The sequence below is a fragment of the Solanum lycopersicum genome, chromosome 6, assembly GCF_036512215.1.
Source record: "Solanum lycopersicum chromosome 6, SLM_r2.1".
Classification (NCBI taxonomy): Eukaryota; Viridiplantae; Streptophyta; class Magnoliopsida; order Solanales; family Solanaceae; genus Solanum; species Solanum lycopersicum.
In genome coordinates, this window is record NC_090805.1 from 49,693,737 (window position 1) to 49,712,773 (window position 19,037).

The 19,037-nt window shown below is 32.2% G+C and overlaps 4 protein-coding genes across 6 annotated transcripts; 2 read left to right on the forward strand and 2 right to left on the reverse strand.

Moving 5' to 3' along the window:
- Positions 1 to 222: 222 nt before the first annotated feature.
- On the forward strand, positions 223 to 1,901 carry LOC101251193 (WUSCHEL-related homeobox 2). 2 transcript variants are annotated; one of them, XM_069298899.1, is made up of 2 exons: positions 223 to 577; positions 1,268 to 1,901. In XM_069298899.1, exons 1-2 carry the CDS (start codon positions 265 to 267, stop codon positions 1,675 to 1,677), a joined length of 723 nt encoding a protein of 240 aa, XP_069155000.1. In that variant the 5' UTR covers positions 223 to 264; the 3' UTR covers positions 1,678 to 1,901. The 2 variants fall into 2 exon arrangements, with proteins under 2 accessions (XP_069155000.1, XP_004242075.3); XM_004242027.5 differs by having other exon boundaries at positions 1,277 to 1,901.
- Positions 1,902 to 4,100: 2,199 nt separating this feature from the next.
- LOC101250896 (uncharacterized) lies at positions 4,101 to 6,589 on the forward strand. Of its 2 annotated transcripts, none has more exons than XM_004241187.5 (3): positions 4,101 to 4,259; positions 5,871 to 6,057; positions 6,213 to 6,589. In XM_004241187.5, exons 2-3 carry the CDS (start codon positions 5,887 to 5,889, stop codon positions 6,279 to 6,281), a joined length of 240 nt encoding a protein of 79 aa, XP_004241235.1. In that variant the 5' UTR covers positions 4,101 to 4,259; positions 5,871 to 5,886; the 3' UTR covers positions 6,282 to 6,589. The 2 variants fall into 2 exon arrangements, with proteins under 2 accessions (XP_004241235.1, XP_025887513.1); XM_026031728.2 differs by having other exon boundaries at positions 4,155 to 4,259; positions 5,811 to 6,057.
- A 528-nt stretch (positions 6,590 to 7,117) lies between these two features.
- Positions 7,118 to 10,082, reverse strand: Hsc70.1 (heat shock protein cognate 70). Its single transcript, NM_001247562.2, has 2 exons — positions 9,775 to 10,082; positions 7,118 to 8,982 (listed from the first exon to the last, which is right to left on the reverse strand). The coding sequence occupies exons 1-2, from the start codon at positions 9,986 to 9,988 to the stop codon at positions 7,250 to 7,252; spliced, it is 1,947 nt and encodes a 648-aa protein (NP_001234491.2). The 5' UTR covers positions 9,989 to 10,082; the 3' UTR covers positions 7,118 to 7,249.
- Positions 10,083 to 14,193: 4,111 nt separating this feature from the next.
- On the reverse strand, positions 14,194 to 15,991 carry LOC101250604 (dof zinc finger protein DOF2.4). Its single transcript, XM_004241186.5, has 2 exons — positions 15,615 to 15,991; positions 14,194 to 15,453 (listed from the first exon to the last, which is right to left on the reverse strand). The coding sequence occupies exons 1-2, from the start codon at positions 15,663 to 15,665 to the stop codon at positions 14,500 to 14,502; spliced, it is 1,005 nt and encodes a 334-aa protein (XP_004241234.1). The 5' UTR covers positions 15,666 to 15,991; the 3' UTR covers positions 14,194 to 14,499.
- Between the last annotated feature and the right edge of the window lie 3,046 nt (positions 15,992 to 19,037).

Genomic DNA, 19,037 nt, shown 5'->3' on the forward strand with positions numbered 1-19,037 from the left:
TTTAGTCATTTCTTTTCCTTCCCGAGACAAGTCCAATATAGGGGCATTTAGGTCTTTTCATGCATGCATACATTCATACCAAGACGAAAAATCCCTCCTATCGGCCGCTAACCGCCATGTTTTCAGCACCAAAAACAATACGCATGTCAATCCCCCTTTTCTTATTTTTATATATAAGTCTAAAAGCCATGCAAGAAATATTATTAAGAATATTATTTAATTTTTCTCTGTTTTATTTTTCTTTCTTATAGAAAATATATTGAAATGAGTGATAGTAGTGTTGATATGATAACATCTGGTGGAAGTCCAGTTGGATGTAGATGGAATCCAACAAAGGAACAAATTGATTTGCTTGAAAGTTTATATAAGCAAGGGATAAGGACACCAAGTGCTGACCAAATACAACAAATTACTGGGAGGTTAAGGGCTTTTGGTCACATTGAGGGTAAAAATGTATTTTATTGGTTTCAAAATCATAAGGCAAGGCAACGACAGAAACAGAAGCAAGATAAATTTGCTTACTACAATCGATTTCTTCATCGGACTTCTGTTTTTCCTCCACCTAATTGCCCAAACGGTAATTTAATTTTTTACTTTCTCCGTATTCATTTCATTTTACATAAATATTTATAATCGAAACCAAAGTGTTTTGATCTTTGTAGTTTGAACTCTACACATAAATTGAGACAGAGAAAGTCGTATCAAATCTTTCGACTCGAATAGTATTTTTTGCTTGGAAAATGAAGTTGTCGTATTATATGATATCTCTGTGAGATTATAAAACTTTTTGATGTACAGTTTTAGTTATTATTATTTTTCAGATTTTATTTCCTTTTTTAGTATGTTTTCAGTTTCTGATGACATTTATTGTCTCTTTTCATTTTGCTGCCTTCACTTCTGTGTTCACACTAGCTATTAGGAGTAGTCCCCACCTGGAAACTTGTTTTTCTCTATCATACCCTTTTTTATGACGTTTAAGAAGTTTTTATTTATTTACGCAAATTATGTCATCTAAAAAGTTACTGTAATTAATAACCATCGCAAAATGAAATTAGTAAAATAAAAAATATTGAGTATAAATTGTGACTATCTTATCTAAAAATTTATATCAATTTTTTAGTAGAAAGATACATTTATTTACTTAACTATGTCTTCAACGACTAGATATTATGACATACACTTTTTGTAAAGTATTTTTTTTATAGTATTACTCCCTATAAGTTAGATCTATGTATATTATAATACTATTAATACTTATTGGAATTAGGTTTTGTAGTTGTTTGCAGCCCTTATTACACAGCACAAAACAATCTAGGGTTTTATCAGCAGTATCCAGCAGTTCCTAGTATGATCATCCCTGGACCAGGTGGTTTCAAAAGAAGGGCAACATGTAATCAAGAAACTCTGAATCTTTGTGAACAAAACAACAGCCCAAATGCAAATAAGGAGTTTATAACTCAAGAAACATTGAATCTTTTTCCACTGCACCCAACTGGGGTTTTACAAGAAAAGACTACAATAGCTGACTCTTCTTCGTCGTCGTCTACTTGTGTTCCTCGTGATCATCTATCCAGTAATACTACTTCAAATTCAGTGGAAGTGAACTGTTTTACTGATCTTGGAATTGGTGCTTCTGATAGACCTCAGCCAGTCTTTAACTTTCTATGTGGAAATTAAAAGGGTCCTTGTGAGAGTTGGTTAGTATTGAGATTTGTGATGTTTTGGTAGTAACAGTGTGTTTCATCTAGTTGGCTTCTTGTTTTTGTTAGTGGTTGAGTTTTGATCTCAAATAGTAGTACATGTGATCATATTATCCTTTTTGATCTAGTAATATGTAGTGCAATATGTTGTGAATGTAATTGTGGTTTCATTTTGTGAATTAAAGAAGATTTATCACCCTTCTTCTCTAACTATTGTTGGTAAAATCTCACTATCTATCTTACCTATGTTTTATCTCAAATTGATTTCATAATTTGTGGTGTACATACTTTTATATGTACAGTGTAATTCACAATGTTAGTGTATATGATTTGGGTTTTTTCCTTTTTAGGGTTTAGAAAAACAAATTGCCAATCCTAAATTAGTTTTATTTATCATCTAGAACTTTAAAAGTTTGGGCTCGTGTAAACATTATGAAAGGGTTAACAAGTGTTATTTTACGTCAATTCAATGTCTCGATGGCATGGATAATAGGTCTAGTGTGAGTTCACTAGTTGGATTGATGAGTTATGAAGGAAGAAGCAGATATAGGTTAAATTATGACGCTAAGATATGATTTGAAACTAATGATATTATTGAGCACGCGAGGAATAGTTTTTTCTTATAAAAATTGGGAGAGTGTATATCGAGTATTAGTTTATAACTTATTCACTTAATTATAGTTATGATTTTTGCTTATATTAATAATTTAAACCAAGTTAAATATGAAGCATGCAATTCATCTAAATGTGAAGTTGGAAAAAAAAAGTAGGGAAGCGTAATAGCAAGGAGCTAGAACCGAAATGCATATATTTGGAGTTCGGAGCCTAAAAGGTTAAAATATTAACAAAAATTTCAAAACGATATATGAATTTTTATTTTAACCAAAAGGGCTAAATCGCTAGAAGAGCAGCGATGTTGCTCGCCGAAAAAAGCAAAATCGCTGCAATAGCAGCGATTTTAAGAATATTTTTTTAACATAATTTTTTAATAAATCGCTGCTCAGTGATCTTTTTAACTTTTTTTTTAAAATTTTTTATTTGAAATTAAAAAAAAAATGAAGAGCAAATCGCTGCAAGTGTAGCGATTTGTCTCCAATTCTTTTATATGTTTTTTTAAATCAATTTTTTTAATTACTTATTAAAAAAAAATATTTTGGAATAAGTAGTAAAGAATTTAAAATTAAAATTTCTAAAAAAAGTTTAAAAATTTATTTTAAAAGTTTTAAAATATTTTTTTTTTAAAAAATTGACTACTTATTCCAAAATAATTTTTTTATTGATTTTTAAAAATAAGTAGTGATCAAAATTTTTAAAAAAAATGTAAAAGAAAAAATGGAGACAAATCGTTGCACTTGCAGCGATTTGCTCTTCATTTTTTTTTAATTTCAAATAATAAATTGAAAAAAAAAAGTTAAAGAAATCGCTGCTTAGGCAGCGATTTATTAAAAAATTATTTAAAAAAATTATTTTGGAAACGCTGTTATTGCAGCGATTTTGTTTTTTTGGTGAGTAACATCGCTGTTCTTCTAGCGATTTTGCCCTTTTGGTTAAAATAAAAATTCATATACCGTTTTAAAATTTTTATTAATAATTTATACTCTTTAGGCTACAGACTCCATATATTTGATCCATAAAAGCAAAAGCCAAAAGGTCATAAAATTCCTAAATAAGTGAACATTGTAATAAACAATGTAAATTTTTATCTTGTTATTAAGAATGAAATCATATCTTTTTTATCATATGGTTGTTAATCCTCTCTTTTAGGACATTTTGATAAAATATATACATCTGGTAGTCAAGTCTAGATGTTTTTGACACAATTGTTCTTATTTTCAATATAAGGTGTACATTATATAAAATTCAATCCAATTATTTGTTGATAAATATTTTATAGATCGGAAAATATTTGCGCCTATTTTAGTTTGGATGTAAGGATTGGACAAAAAAGAAAACAAAAAATCAAGATTTTCTCAAATATTTGTGTGTACATAAATTTTCAGGAATATATCTAATTGAGTCTATTTGATCTTAATTTTGTGAGCTCATCAGTGACAATCTTATAAATTATTTTTCGTTGTTTTCTGGAAAAAAAGTTATTTTCTTTTGGAATTTATGGGTCATAATTATTGGTGGGGCTTTTGTTAGGTTGTGAAGCCTGATTAATATTTGATGTACTATACTATTTATTCTCCATTTATTCTCTATAATAAAAAAATACTCTGATTTATTAATATATATACCCACCGCCGTGAATTTTTACTTAGAGAATGTTACCATGAAATATTGATAACACAAATTTCTATATCAACCACAAATTTCTTTCTAAAATACACGAGGATTAAATATAGTGATCACTAGTCAATTTTTTAAAAAAAAACTAAACTGTTGATATTTGTGAAAATGATCCATAAAGTTGATTAGAAATTTAAACTTCAATTTAGCCCGTTTTAAGGCCCATTTAGAAATTTACCCACTTGAGTTTCTACTTTCTTCTCGGTCGCGAACTTCTCCATCTTCTCTGTGGCGAATATCTTTTTCTCCGGCGATCGATTTGAAGTTGTAAGTTTCCTTAATTTTTATTACTTAATCTGCATTTGTATTTTGTATTTGCTTCAATGCCATAAAAAGTATTTCTCTAACCCAAACAGATTTTAATTAGGGGAAAAGAGAACCATAAATCGTATTTTTATAGTGTTCTGGTAATAATCCTTGTTAGAATTCAGCACTGAAATGGAAATTATAAAATTTGTTGTCATGATACTCCAAAAGACTAATTGCTCTTTTCAAATTTAAGAATTAATTATACAGCATTGAATTAAGTTACATCTTGAAACAAAAAAATCAATTCATGTAGGATATTGAGTTGAAGATAGGACATTAGGGCTTTGGTCTAGTGGTAAGAGAGTGATGGTGTGGGTTTAGATGCTCGTCATGAGTTTGAATCCTGACATAGGCAATAGGCTAGTATATAAGTGAAGAAGGGTAGAGGGGCAGACCCATATATGTGCCAGTGAGTCTAGGTAATCAAAACAAACTTGATTATCGATATAGATTGATAAGTTTTTCCCCGTCAAGATTTTAGTTACCTATCAAAAGTGATATTATAGTTAGATGCCAGAGTCTACCAAAACTTTTTGTATGATACTACTTGTTTCTGACTTGAAAAATGATCACCTCATTTATTTATTTCTGAAAATAAGAAAAAGTGACCACTCTTTAGTCACTAATTTGGAAGAAGGGGAGTAGGGTGAATTCAGCTGTTTGATCAATATATATGCCTGCTCCACGCATAGCATAATAAGTACTTCAGTGTGTTTCTAAATCAGACATGCCTGATTGTAAGCATCAATTGTGCTGAAGTTTCTATGTGATCAGTGGCGGAGCCATATGTATTCAATGGTTGACACCCCTTAGTCGGACAATTACAACGTGTTACTAGGTAAAAGAGTTTTTTCTTTTACTATATATTGATTCCTCTCGTCTTTTTTGTGGGTTTAATCTTTCATATTTTGACACCTCTTAGTGAAAACCCTGGCTTTGCCACTATATGTGACTATGTCAAATAACAAGTAATGTTTTGGAAAAAAAAAAGCTATGGTTCTTCTAATACCTCAAGCCAATTCAAAAAGTAAAATAGGAATCAAGTGTTGTTGTCATTTCAGTGAGGGAGGACAAGTATGGGACTATATGGTTTAAGAAAAGATACATTTAGTGGCTTAAGGACAGAGCAGATCTGGATTGCGGTTATTGTGTTGACAAGGTTAGCTAGTAGCTAATGCCTAATAGGGCTTGCCATCTCACACAAGTTAAATATGGCATCCAACACTAGACTTTGGTTATGAAATTAATGGATTTGTTTCTGGATATGTGGGCATACTATATATTTGGTAAAAATACTATCACCAAATCTCATTTTGTTCTATGTGCATATGTTTCTTGGTTGCTTTTATTTGTTGAGAGTTTCTTGTTTGGCAAACCTAAGTGAAACTAGTGTTCTCTGTTCTCTGAAAATATAGTTCATTGTGCTTGTCTTTCTCCCAGAAAGATTGTAATCTTATATGATTGATGCTCTCTAGATGCTTGCATTTACCTGTGATTTTCTCCTATTAGCCCCCCTGCAGATCTTATTTCCAGCTATACCAAGCATGATCTGTCTTTTATACTTTATAGTTTGAACTGCTGAAGGATGGGCCGCAAAGCCGGTACCTTATTCATAAACCCAAAGAACTTCGGAAGTCTCCAAAAACCTTGCGTGAAGGATATGGTCACATTTCTTAATTGTTTGACTCTAAATCATAACAAGGACGATAAATGCAGCAGGCAAAAATCACTTTTAAGTGCATGCATGGAGGCTCAGGTATGTATATGTTCTCAAACCCTGTTTGTTTTCTATTCTTTATTGTTAGTTAGAAAAAAATATTTGGTTTTATTCATTTGCTTGCCACAAATAGTACTCCATATGGTTTAATATGCTCCCCATTAACATTGCCCTGCGGTGCACCTTTTTTACAGGGCAAAAACAGAAAACCTTGGGGTAGCATTAATTATCACCTCCAGAGGCTTAACAGGGGAAGAAGGTAGTATGTATCAAATTGCTTGTGCATAAGCTAACAGTGTTGTGCATTGGTGTGTCATTTAGCAGGCATTTGAACTTAATAAAAAGCCTTACCATGTCATAGCTTTAAAGAGCTGGCTATGACTATGTTCCAAAACTTCTCCTTCTTTCTGGGGAAGTTTCAGTGAGTTGCTTCTGATGAACCATCAAATAGTGTTTGCAGGATGACTTTTTCGTTTTTACTATGAATAAATATTCACTCATTTGGTTTTGCTGTATTACGAACAGTTAACATGTTCATTGTCATCAGTCAGCTATAAACTATGTTGCAAAATGGAGGATTCTGGGAACGTGAGCTCTAACTTAGTATGTACATCTGAAAATTTCAACTAATTTATTTAAGATCAAAAGCCACCACCAAGTTGTGGGGTGAAGGGCTAAGGCATGATTTGTACCTGAAATTACGGATCAATGGCTTTTGATTTGCACTTGAATTGCTTATTCAAAAGCAATAATGGCCAAAGAAAAAACAACAGCAATAGCATATTATGCAGTTGCTGGAAAATAAGATATGCTAACGAGAGAACTCATGGTTTTGAATCAAACTTATGATTAGGTATGCTTAACTTATTAAGTTGCAGCAGCAAGATTTCCAACAAATATCTGCTTTAAAATAAGATGATAAACTTTGTAACTATTTTTTCCAGGTAATGCTTTTGTTTGATAGTTTTGGCAGAATAATTGCTAATCAAATTGTCTTTTCGGCCAGTTGTTAGTTTGTTCCTGGTTCCTGGTTAGTAGGCAAAAAGTTTTAACATCGAACAGAAGTCCAAAAAGAGTTCGTAGTAAACAGCAAGACATTGCCAACTCAGTATCGCTATTTAAAAACATCAGTAAGAAATTACAACACAAAACTTGAAACAAGAGCCAATTCAAAGTAATCTACTAAACTATACTAATGAAAATGAAACCAACTAGTATCTTTATCAACCGCTTAATCAACCTCCTCAATCTTAGGTCCTGCACTGCTACCACCAGATGGTGGAGCATCATCATCCATAGGAACACCTGCGTCACCACCAGCACCCTGGTACATCTTTGCAATGATGGGATTACAGATGCCCTCGAGCTCCTTCATCTTGTCCTCAAACTCATCAACTTCTGCAAGCTGGTTGCTCTCAAGCCATGAAATTGCCTGATCGACGGCATCCTCAATCTTTTTCTTGTCGTCCGAGCTAAGCTTAGAACCAATTTTCTCATCCTTCACTGTGTTTCTCATGTTATAAGCGTAGTTCTCCAATGAATTTTTAGCCTCCACCTTCTTCTTGAGTTCTTCATCTTCTGCCTTGTACTTTTCAGCTTCCTGGACCATCTTCTCAATTTCTTCCTTTGACAACCTACCCTTGTCATTGGTAATTGTGATCTTGTTCTTCTGTCCAGTAGTCTTGTCCTCAGCAGAGACATTCAAGATACCATTTGCATCAATGTCGAAACAGACCGTGATCTGAGGCACACCCCTAGGAGCAGGGGGAATACCAGAGAGCTCAAATTTACCCAACAGATTGTTGTCTCTGGTTCTTGCTCTCTCACCTTCAAACACCTGAATCAATACTCCGGGTTGGTTATCAGAGTAAGTGGAAAATACCTGCTCTTTCTTGGTAGGAATTGTGGTGTTCCTTGGAATCAAGACAGTCATCACACCACCTGCAGTTTCTAACCCAAGAGAAAGTGGTGTCACGTCCAAAAGCAGCAAGTCTTGGACCTTCTCATTACCTTCTCCACTGAGAATGGCAGCTTGCACAGCAGCACCATAGGCAACAGCCTCATCTGGGTTGATGCTCTTGCAGAGTTCCTTGCCGTTGAAGAAGTCTTGCAGCAACTGCTGCACCTTGGGAATTCTAGTGGATCCACCGACAAGAACAACATCATGAACGGTGCTCTTGTCCATCTTGGCATCCCTTAAACATTTCTCAACTGGTTCCATACACTTCCTGAAGAGATCCATGTTCAACTCCTCGAATCTGGCACGGGTAATGGTAGAATAGAAATCAACTCCCTCATACAGGGAATCAATTTCAATTGTTGTTTGAGCAGTGGAAGAGAGAGTTCTCTTAGCCCTCTCACAAGCTGTCCTTAATCTTCTTAGAGCTCTTGGGTTACCAGTGATATCCTTCTTGTGCTTTCTCTTGAATTCCTGGACAAAATGGTTCACCATTCTGTTATCAAAATCCTCACCTCCAAGGTGAGTGTCTCCTGCTGTTGCCTTCACCTCAAAGATACCCTCTTCAATAGTGAGGAGGGATACATCAAAAGTACCACCACCAAGATCGAATATAAGCACGTTCTTCTCCCCTGCACTAGTAGCCTTTTTGTCCAATCCATAGGCAATGGCAGCAGCTGTAGGTTCATTAATAATACGCATGACATTTAGTCCAGAAATAACTCCTGCATCCTTTGTAGCCTGGCGTTGTGAGTCATTGAAGTAGGCTGGCACAGTCACCACAGCATTTTTCACAGTAGATCCAAGGAAGGCCTCTGCGATTTCCTTCATCTTTGTCAGGACCATAGAAGAGATTTCTTCAGCAGCAAATTCCTTTTCTTCACCCTTATAGGTAACAACAATCATTGGCTTATCACCAGGGCCAGGAATAACCTTGAAAGGCCACAATTTCATGTCCTCTTGTACAGACGCATCACTGAACCTCCTACCAATAAGCCGCTTTGCATCTGCCAATTGAAAGCACAGTGAGCACTAGATGTATACCAAAACTGAAATCATATAAACACTGCACGTCTAGCAATGATAATACATCCAGATAAAAATAATGCCAAAAATCCCACGATCCCCAGTACTAAGCGACTAAGGAAACAAAAGAGTGCCACAATATCAAATTCAACATCACCAATAAGAATCAACAATTGTCACACCAATGACCAGACCTACATTACAAATCCAATTGAATTCACCACACCAATATACACTGATGTACTCCATTCAGTCAAGTTCTTATGATGTATAAGGCAGATCGGTCGTAGCCTTTTTGTTTCTAATAACAAAGATGTTATCATCTCATGTCAGATTACCTGATTAATCCACTCAACATAGCACCGGTGCTGAGCTTATAGGCTCAGCACACGTTTTTATTCCACTATTCATATTACCAGGTTGCTTATTCAATAGTACTAATATCATATCAGCTTGCTTATACCTCATCTAATTCACCAGACAAATTATATAGTATAATTCAGAATCCAGATCAGGACAATGCAAATCTGTTTACTGGACATAGCCACATATATTAGATTTTTGTACGTGATTTTGGACTGTTAAGGTACTCGCAAAAATAATACAGACTTATATAAACCAAGCCAAACGAATCACATCACGTCATTGATCATCAGACTCGATCTCGCAACAAATCACAAAACGTACTAGATATACAACTCATGAAGAAGCAAATTACTCAAAACAGCAACAAATGTATAAGAAATGATGAGATCGGAAAATCAAAAGCTTACCGAAAACGGTGTTAATTGGATTCATGGCGACCTGATTCTTAGCAGCATCACCAATGAGACGTTCAGTGTCAGTGAATCCGACATAAGACGGTGTAGTTCTGTTTCCTTGATCATTAGCGATGATCTCCACACGATCATGTTGCCAAACGCCGACACAAGAATACGTAGTCCCCAAATCAATTCCGATCGCCGGTCCTTCACCTTTTCCGGCCATTGCTTTACACTGCGACGGTTATCAGAGAAGAAAAAATAGAGAGCTACAAGAGAAAATGAGGTTTTGAAAGAAAGAAGAAAATACTGAATGAGATGTGAAGAGAAGAAGGAAGAGGAGGAGTATATAATGGCTTCGGGTTAGGCATTTTGTGTGCGTGTTACGTCTCTAGAATGTTCTTTTTTCTAATCTGACCGATCAGGGGAAATATTTGAACGTGTTTAATGGGTATTGCCGTATTGGAATGTTCTGGAGACGTGCTATTACGTAGCCGTGTTTGACCTATCCACACAATATTTTTGTGGACCTTGTTGCAAATGGTAGCAAATCATAATTTATTGAAGGAATAAATGATTTAAACAAAGTTATATTTTGTTAATTACAATTTTTTTCAAAAATTTAATACTAAATGTCAATAAATATGGATATTATAGTAAAATATTTCTTTTTGTTAAGTGTTACTTTAAAAAAATTACGTCGATTCAGAAATTAATAAATATAACATATAGTTTATTAAGCAATCCACATTTAATAGGGATTTTTAAACACTATTAAAAAATGGAGTATAAGATTATAGATGAAAAAAGCAGAAAATTTTTTGTCTTGAACTTTTAAGGTAACACTTATTTTCAGAAAAACATGAGAGCTGAGGTTGTGAGATTATATTTCTAAAGCAACAGTAACACTCCCTATTAAAAATAGTGACAGAGTTAGAATTTTAAAAAATTGACCTTATTTTTATTTTAAAAGTGAAAAATAAATTAAACTACATTGCTAAGGTGAGTCAGCTATGAGATTTGAACACGCAAACACTTTAAATTTGTGTGCCTTGATTTTTTTAGGAGCTTAAAATCACTTGACTACAGCACATTTTTGAGTCCATAATATTGTTATTTAAATACTTTATTTATCATTTTACTCGTATATACGATATAATTTTTCGAGAAAAAAAGATTCCATAACAATAGTACAGCCCCACCGAGCTCAAATAAAAATGATTGAAAGAATACTTGTCCCTATCACAGTTTTTGGTTGATTACACAACTTAAAACTTTCTTTAGCAATTCAAACCATTAGGCTGGGCCTTAAAGAGAGAATCATCACTGTAACAGAAGTCCAGCTAAATTCATAACCCTCACACCCTCCTTCGCAAGAACTATTTGTTTGCCATTCGGCCCATACTTATCACTTTGGACTCTTACAGCCCAAATTCAATCCAAAAGCTCCTCTATTTTCATGAGTTCTTAACGGTATTTGACTTGATAAAGGTTCATATTACTCTTCTTTTTTATGACTGTGCATTGGTTAGCGTAGTAGTACATGATTTAAATGTTTTTTTTTCAATTAACCTTATGACGATTATATTAATCTATTTTTCTCCCATATGATACCGTTAGAACGAGCTCCTCATTTTTCAGGGACACAAAATTGCTAAGTAGTATCTATGAGGGAATATTTTTAGGATTTAAAAACCTGCCATTAATTACAAAAAACGTTAGCTGTTGAGCCTTTATATTTATGGGAAAAAAAAGAAGAGAAAAGATAATGTAGTGTAGAAAAAGTGAAAGGTGGATGAGGGGAAACAGAATAGCAAAAAGATAAAACATATCACGCTTATCCATGCCCCGGGGTGGGCCGCATGAAAAGCACAATTTCATGCCTATGTATTACACATATTACCCTTTACTTTTGTTGCCACCACTCCTGTGTACTACTAAATCGTTTCACCCAAACTATTAAAGAAACGAGTTAAGATTTAAAGTTTATGAATTTAAAATTTTATATTTTTTCAAGTTATTGAATTTTAAATTAATAATTTAATTATATATGTTTAAGAAAATTTTTAAAAATATAAAATTTGAATCAAAGTTATTGAATTTGACCGAATCTAGTATTCAATTTGTCGTTTCCTACTGCTAACTTGATAATAATACCTAGAGAAGAAAAATGTTGTTTTTCTTCTTTGTTGGGGTGTTTCCTTTTGAATGGAACATGAGGCATCATGCAGTTGGCTCAGTTTAGTAAAGAAAAAAGAAAAACTAGCGTAGTTTATTACTTCCTCATCCCAATTTATATCACAATATTTGAGTATATACACAAAATCTTAATTAAGAAGGAATAAATAAATTTAAAAAAATTGAAACGTGTTATCTATACTACATTCATTCGTATGACGATTATTTATTAACGATAAAATGAAACCATAAGGTTAAATTATTTCTAATTAACACATAAGTTGTCATTGTTTAGATAAATTTCATAATATATATATATATATATATATATATATATATATATATATATATATATAAAAGATTTTGAACTCATATTGCGAAAATTATAATGAATTCAAAAATAAAAACATAAAGTCTCATCAAATTTGAATTTTTCAATCAGATTCTACGTGGGAATAAGAAAAATGCAGATGGGGTAAACTAAAGCGTTGCTTTTTTGTGATATATATATAGTATCAGCTTTATATTATATTTTTTTTTACCTCAGGGATTAACAGACTCACCGGGGCCATATTGCTTTATTCAAAACCCTCGTAGCTCGAGATCTAGCATTGGCCATTGCAAAAGTTAAAAAATTCCTCCCTCTGGACTTCCCTTTATCTTTTTAGACTACCCACTCTCAAGTTGATATTTTACTATTTTCTCCGTTTATTTTTATTTGTTCATCAAGTTAAAAATACTTGTTCAATTTTATTCAATACTACTAAAAATATAGAATAACTGTGAAATTTATAGTAATCCATCACTAAATGAGATTAGTATGGATTTTTTGGTTCTTTAGCTATGGAACTTTATCCTGCTAATTCGTAGTCGTACACTTTAGAAAATCAAGACATTATTTATCACTTGGTTCTTAAGTTATTATTAATTCGTTTTTCATAAAACACAGAATTAAGTTATATTCAAAGTGTGATTTTACAGTAAAGTTGTCATTTTATTTATTATTTTCTTAAAAATTATCGTATCAATTTGATATTGAACGAGTAAAAATGAATGAAGTAGTATGATCTTTTTCCTGTTCATGTAATTATGAATAAGATTATTTTTTTCTTTCATAAAATTAAAAAGATGAAGTTAACGAGAAAGAATAAAGAGGTTTGACTTAGCTAGGTATATGTAGAGTTAATTTAGGTGAATGAATGAATGAACGTGGGGATGATATCATGTCAATGATGGAGTAGTATTAATTCTCTTAGCTTCTTCTTCTTCTTTCTCTTTTAACGGAAAAATGATGATGACACTTAGATTATTATGAGAGAATCCTCACTTTTCCTTCTTTTGAGTTATCTGTGATTGGATTTTTCTTGTGTTTTGGGTACAAACATGTGGTAGTAGTAAAACATTTTGCATGGTTTTTAGTGGAAACTTTGGCGTTTTCTTTCTTTGACTAATGCCTTTTTTCATATCTCTCTCTCTCTTTTAATTTTTTCTTCCCCTTCTTTTGTTCGTTGCTAAATCTTGTCAAGCACCACTTATCCCACTCACAACCGACAAGGAATCTCACTTCTCTCTATTTTCCTATTCTTATCATATAAAAGTATATAATCATTTGTATCAATCAAATGAAAAACTTGACCATGCACAAGTTTTAGAATTTAATCCAATAACATATACTATATAAAAGTAGCACCCTGCCAAAGAGAATATATATATCACCATGTATAGCTACTAGCATGGAAAATCGAACTGTTCATATTAAATTGATGGCCATGTAAAAAGACTATGGTTATTTGAAAGATCATATCATGTTGAGTTAGCATTCACAATTACTTGATAAAATTCTTCAAATTTTTTTAAGTATCCAACACACACCTGTCGTTACTTTTGAAGAGTCTAATGGCCAACATAGCAAATCAATGATGAAAGATTACTTGACCATTAGTAACATTAGTACATTTCATAAGAAAAATAAATGTAGTATACTTTTTACTCAAGGGATACAACTTCATAGAAAGTGAACATACTGAAAATTAACACTGAATTCAACAAACAAACACTAATTTCTCAAGTCACTCAATTAAATAGTTATATATCTCAGAAAGTTATCCAAATCTTGCTTTCAAACTTTTTTTTCAAAGGGACTTTCTGAAATAATAACTATTAGTTGAATAACCATATTCTAACTGATCAACTCCAGACAGAAATGATAATTGACTAGGGTTGTGATCACTTGAGATGGTACAATAAGTTAAATTATCAGAAATTAAACAACATTAATATATATATAACACATATTTGATGGAAACAGATTATAATGTCAGAACCCAAATTAAAACTCACAATACAACTTCACACACCTAAGTTATAAAAAAAGAAGAAAAAAAAACATCCATTAAAATTACAAGTGATGATAATGACCAAGGAAACAAAGACTTAAATATGCCCCCAGTATACTATATATCTAATTTAGACCCCCCACCCCCAGCCCATTCCAACACGTACAACATTTTAATCCTTGAGAGTCAAGTACACAAATTGACTTACATGAATGAAGCTTAATCAAAGTAGATGACTTGCTGAAGAAGATGAGTTTAATCCAGAAAACCCTCCTGTCCATGCGTTTCCACCCCAATATTGATTACTATTATTTTCCATTGTTCCCAGAAACTGTTTCGTCGAATTTAACCCTTGCTCATCATGATGACCGTTAATATTATTATTGTTACCAGCTGATGATTCATGAATTCCTTGATCACTACCGTGTTGAAAAGGGTACAAATTTGTATTTGCTGCCAAAGATGGTAATCTCCACTGATGATCAGATCCTCCTCCTGAGGGTACAGGTAAATTGTTAGTATTATTTGTATTGGTACTATTCCCTATTTGAAATCCCATTTCATGATGATGACTACTAAGCGCGCTTCCATTTCCATGGTGCGTTGAAACCAAATTAGGTTGAAATCCTCCGTAGTGATGATTAAGGTTTTGAAAAGCTGCCATGAGAGGAGTTAACTGCGTTGGTTGTTCATGAGGGAAGTGATGACGACCATTCATTATTTCTGTGCTGCAGCTTGAAGGACTTGCACTTGTTGAAGTACCCGAAGCAATAGTTTTATTAGTATTGACATTACTTCCACCTGTACTCTTTGAACTATTATTGTTGTTGTTGTTACTACTACTTTTGCTTCTCTTGTTCCTCCGGCATCCTCCTCCTACCGGCACGCTTCTCAAGGCGCCCCCTCTAGTCCAGTACCGGCGACACGTCTTGCAGAAGTGTCTTGGTTGGGAAAGGTTGTAGTTGTTGAAGTAGCAGAACTTTGTGTTTGTTGAATCACACCTTGGACACTTTAATCCAGCTTCCGGTAGTGGAATCTTAGCTAAACGGGCTCGATCCACCATAGAACCTGGTCTGATTGAGCCCGGACTAGCCCCCACCTGCATAGGTGGTGGGGGCTGCACAGTTGGAAGCTCCAGCCCAGTATTTCCTTGTTGATGGCCGTCAGCCTGTTGTAACTGAAAAAAAAAGAAGAAGGGAATTTCATCACTCTAGGTTTTTAAGTACTCATAACCTAATGAATACCTAGTATATTCAAGAAGAAGACTCTATAGTACTAGAGAATATGAATATTACTTGTTCTCTTTTTGGGTTAAGGATTAAAGATTTAAATCCATACCTGATGCAAATTGGGATGATCTAGATACACAGGAAAAGATGAGAAAACCATGATTTTCTTTCTTTGATCTCTTTGATCTTTATCTCTTTTATATAAAAAGGTTGATAAGTTTTTTGGAAATATATGTGGTGGGAGAGAATCAATACCAATAAAAAGAAAGGAAAAGAGAGAAGAAGATGAAGGAAAAACATAAAAGGAAGGGGGAAGTAGCTATAACATATTATAGAGAGATTTAATTAAATTTTTTTTCTTCTAACATTCTCTTTTTGTTTTTTACTATATAGTACTATATTTTTAGGGTTTAGTAATTTTGAGTGGAGGGAAGTTCCTTCGCATCTAAGCTTTCTTTGTTGATATATACATAATAAATAGTATTTATTAGTGGGTGATAAAAAGAAAAGTATAGTGACTCTCTATTATATATCAGCTATAGTACGTACCTTTATTTTATGGTGGGATCCTCTCTTACGTATTTCAAATTCTAAATGGGACAGTCAAATGGATCATTGCACAACCACATAATGATCTATAGTGATATTCTTTGGACCCTTTGTGTTTTTTCTTCTTTTGGGGGGTTTCCTTAACTATATATTGTTAGCTAAGAATTGTAGTAAAATGATGTGTTAACTTTTACGTATAAGATAAAATTTATGATTAGTTAAGCAGGTTCACCGTCTTAAAATATCCTGAACTAAAAACTCAAACAACACACCTTTTAAAGCCATTTGCGAACTTAACCTAAGAAATGTTACTACTTTTTATGGTACCTTGGGGTAATTAAGCCAAACAGTTAGGCTTCTTCTCCTATTTTTCTGCTTTTTTGCACTTGTCTGTTTATATCTTCTAAAAAGCTTATGGGTAGCTTTCTTTAATCGACCCACATGCAATTTGATGTCACACTTAAAAGTAATCAACTCATGTGGAGATACGTTCTAAACTCAAACATCTCAACAGTAAATCTTACTAATTGATTAGGAGTTTAACTTCTACATTATTCTTAAAAGACATTTAGAAAAGTAATCCAACTTTAAAAAATGAAATTTGTTATCTTAAAAAGAGTTAAAGTTATATGTATGAGTGTGAGAAATTAAATGGTTTTACACCAAATGTTGTAGCGGATATCCGATCTTATTTTTCAAGAATTCAAATTCAACATTTTAAGAAATTGACTATATAGTCTGAATATGTTTTTAGAAATTTCCTACACTTGACAGTGTGTGCGCTTGAATTCTGTTGATATAATTAAATAAAATAAATTTATCTGCTACAACATATAAATATCAAGTAAATATTCTTTCCAAATTGATAAAAAATAAAATAACTGCACTCTTTTTAATTCTAAGGTTGTACCAAATGAACATTTGTGGAGCTCAAACATCTCAGAAGGTCTAGGGTTCCACGTAGCTTATGGTGAAGAGAAAGATATTACTTTAATCAAATATAATTAAAGAGAAGCCATTGTTAATATGCCAACATAACTGCGAAAAATCCGGTTAATGTCATTGTTAATTAATAATCTTTCATGAGTTTTACTAATTAATTAAGCGCTGAGTTCTGTAATTAAGGAAATCTATTTGTCTATGAAACTATTCCTAAAATCAATTAATTAATACTCTCTTTTTTTCAATTTATTTGTTATAATTTGACTGAACATTAATTTTACAAGGTATGCCAGTACAGGTAAGGTTTATGTACATATATCATAATTATGGCTATTGTTGTAATTTCACTGAACACGTAATTTAAAAAGATTTTTAAATTTTGTAATGTTAATTAAAGTAATGTATTAATTTTTAAATTTTTAAATATGAAGATCTTTGGTAAAGATTAAGGTCATAAAACTTCAAAAAAAAATTGTAAGTTGCCTACAAAATTAATGCTTTCGTTTGTGATCTTAAATATGTCATATATGATGTTGACTATTGAGATTAACCAATTGACGAATGAGATTTTTTTTTAAAAAAAAGATAAATAAATTAGAAAAGCAAAAATATTATACAATATACCTTGCCGTAATTAACTGATCAAATGACCTTCGGAGTAAATGAAATCTCATTTTAGCAGTTAAAGTTTGAATTCTGCTAAAATATAATATACTTTATTCTTACTTTCTTATTAAGGTGACACAGTTCAATTTTGGGTCATATCAAAATGAACAGTAAAAATATAGTATTCATTTTTCAAAACCGAATCAAACGTTTAAATTAGACAAAAATTTATTTTATTCTTACAAGATGGTCTATTGAGTTACAAAATAAATCATACTTTACACATTTCAAATGTCTTTATGGGAAAAAGTTTTCAACTGTCGTATTTTAAATATTTAATAATAGTACTAATTTTAATTTGTTCCATTTTATCGGAAACTTTTCTTTAATCTATTTCTAATTAAAAGAATGGTAGTACATTTTTTAAATCTATTTTTTAAAATTTTGAGCGTCCATTTTAATCCTTAATGCATGACATGCTCTTTTAATTTAGTTATAAAATTTAAGAAGAAAAAACTTTTGATACATACTAAAATTACGTTTAAAACCTATAATTTAAGGATGTCATGATATTTTCAAGTCAGTGAAAGTGTGTCTTGCAAAGCAAACTAAAATAAAAGATTTAAAATTATAAGAATAATTGCGTATATATGAAAATATTTCATTTTTAATTTATGCAATATATCAGGAGTGTGTCACGTAAAACTGAAAATAGTTACTTTATTCTTTTTAATGGTTACTTTAGTTTTTGTTCACCATCATCACCCTTTCTCTAAGATTTATTTTTTCATCTAGTTTGATATTTAATCATTTTCAATCCCAACTAATTTACCATCATCACCCTTTCTCTAAGATTTGTTTTTTCATCTAGTTTGATATTTAATCATTTTCAATCCCTAACTAATTTGGATCCAAGCCACACAAGGTTCATTGGAGAGGAAAACGCTTTTGATTGAGCTATCATGACTTTTTTCTTAAAATAAATTTTCAGAATTTAAATTTGAGATTTTTAAAAGGGTGAAAGAATTTTATCTATTCTATTAATACGGACGCTCTATCATGATTCATGACATATTTACTCTACTAAATTTATCAAATGACGATAAGATATTTAATTAAGGAAAGAGGAGAAAAGAATAATGGCGTGTAGGAGGAAAACAATTTTTTATTTTAATGATTTTTTTTTTTATCTTTGGTTAGTCAAAATTGAGAAAATTGACTTTCTTAATAGAAGTAAAATCGAAAAATAAGTTTCATAAAAAATATTTCAAGTTCATTTTCTCCTTTCGGACCTCAACCCTCACCCATTGGTTATCCCACCTCTGAACCTCTAAAATATTTTTTTAGATTACTGAAAAGACTTAAAGAAGTTTCATAACGGTAGAGAGATGAGAATTTGGTCTCCCTTATATAGACTTTGACAAATCTCTTCTCA

Bases quoted from the DNA above. Each gene is read 5' to 3' on its own strand.
- LOC101250896 (XM_004241187.5), top strand. From the start codon at position 5,887: ATGGGCCGCAAAGCCGGTACCTTATTCATAAACCCAAAGAACTTCGGA. The intron at 6,058-6,212 runs GTATGTATATGT...CCTTTTTTACAG, and splicing joins GTGCATGCATGGAGGCTCAG to GGCAAAAACAGAAAACCTTG.
- LOC101250604 (XM_004241186.5), bottom strand. From the start codon at position 15,665: ATGGTTTTCTCATCTTTTCCTGTGTATCTAGATCATCCCAATTTGCAT. The intron at 15,454-15,614 runs GTATGGATTTAA...TTTTTTTTTCAG, and splicing joins ATCATCCCAATTTGCATCAG to TTACAACAGGCTGACGGCCA.
- Hsc70.1 (NM_001247562.2), bottom strand. From the start codon at position 9,988: ATGGCCGGAAAAGGTGAAGGACCGGCGATCGGAATTGATTTGGGGACT. The intron at 8,983-9,774 runs GTAAGCTTTTGA...TTCAATTGGCAG, and splicing joins TCCAATTAACACCGTTTTCG to ATGCAAAGCGGCTTATTGGT.
- LOC101251193 (XM_069298899.1), top strand. From the start codon at position 265: ATGAGTGATAGTAGTGTTGATATGATAACATCTGGTGGAAGTCCAGTT. The intron at 578-1,267 runs GTAATTTAATTT...TATTGGAATTAG, and splicing joins TCCACCTAATTGCCCAAACG to GTTTTGTAGTTGTTTGCAGC.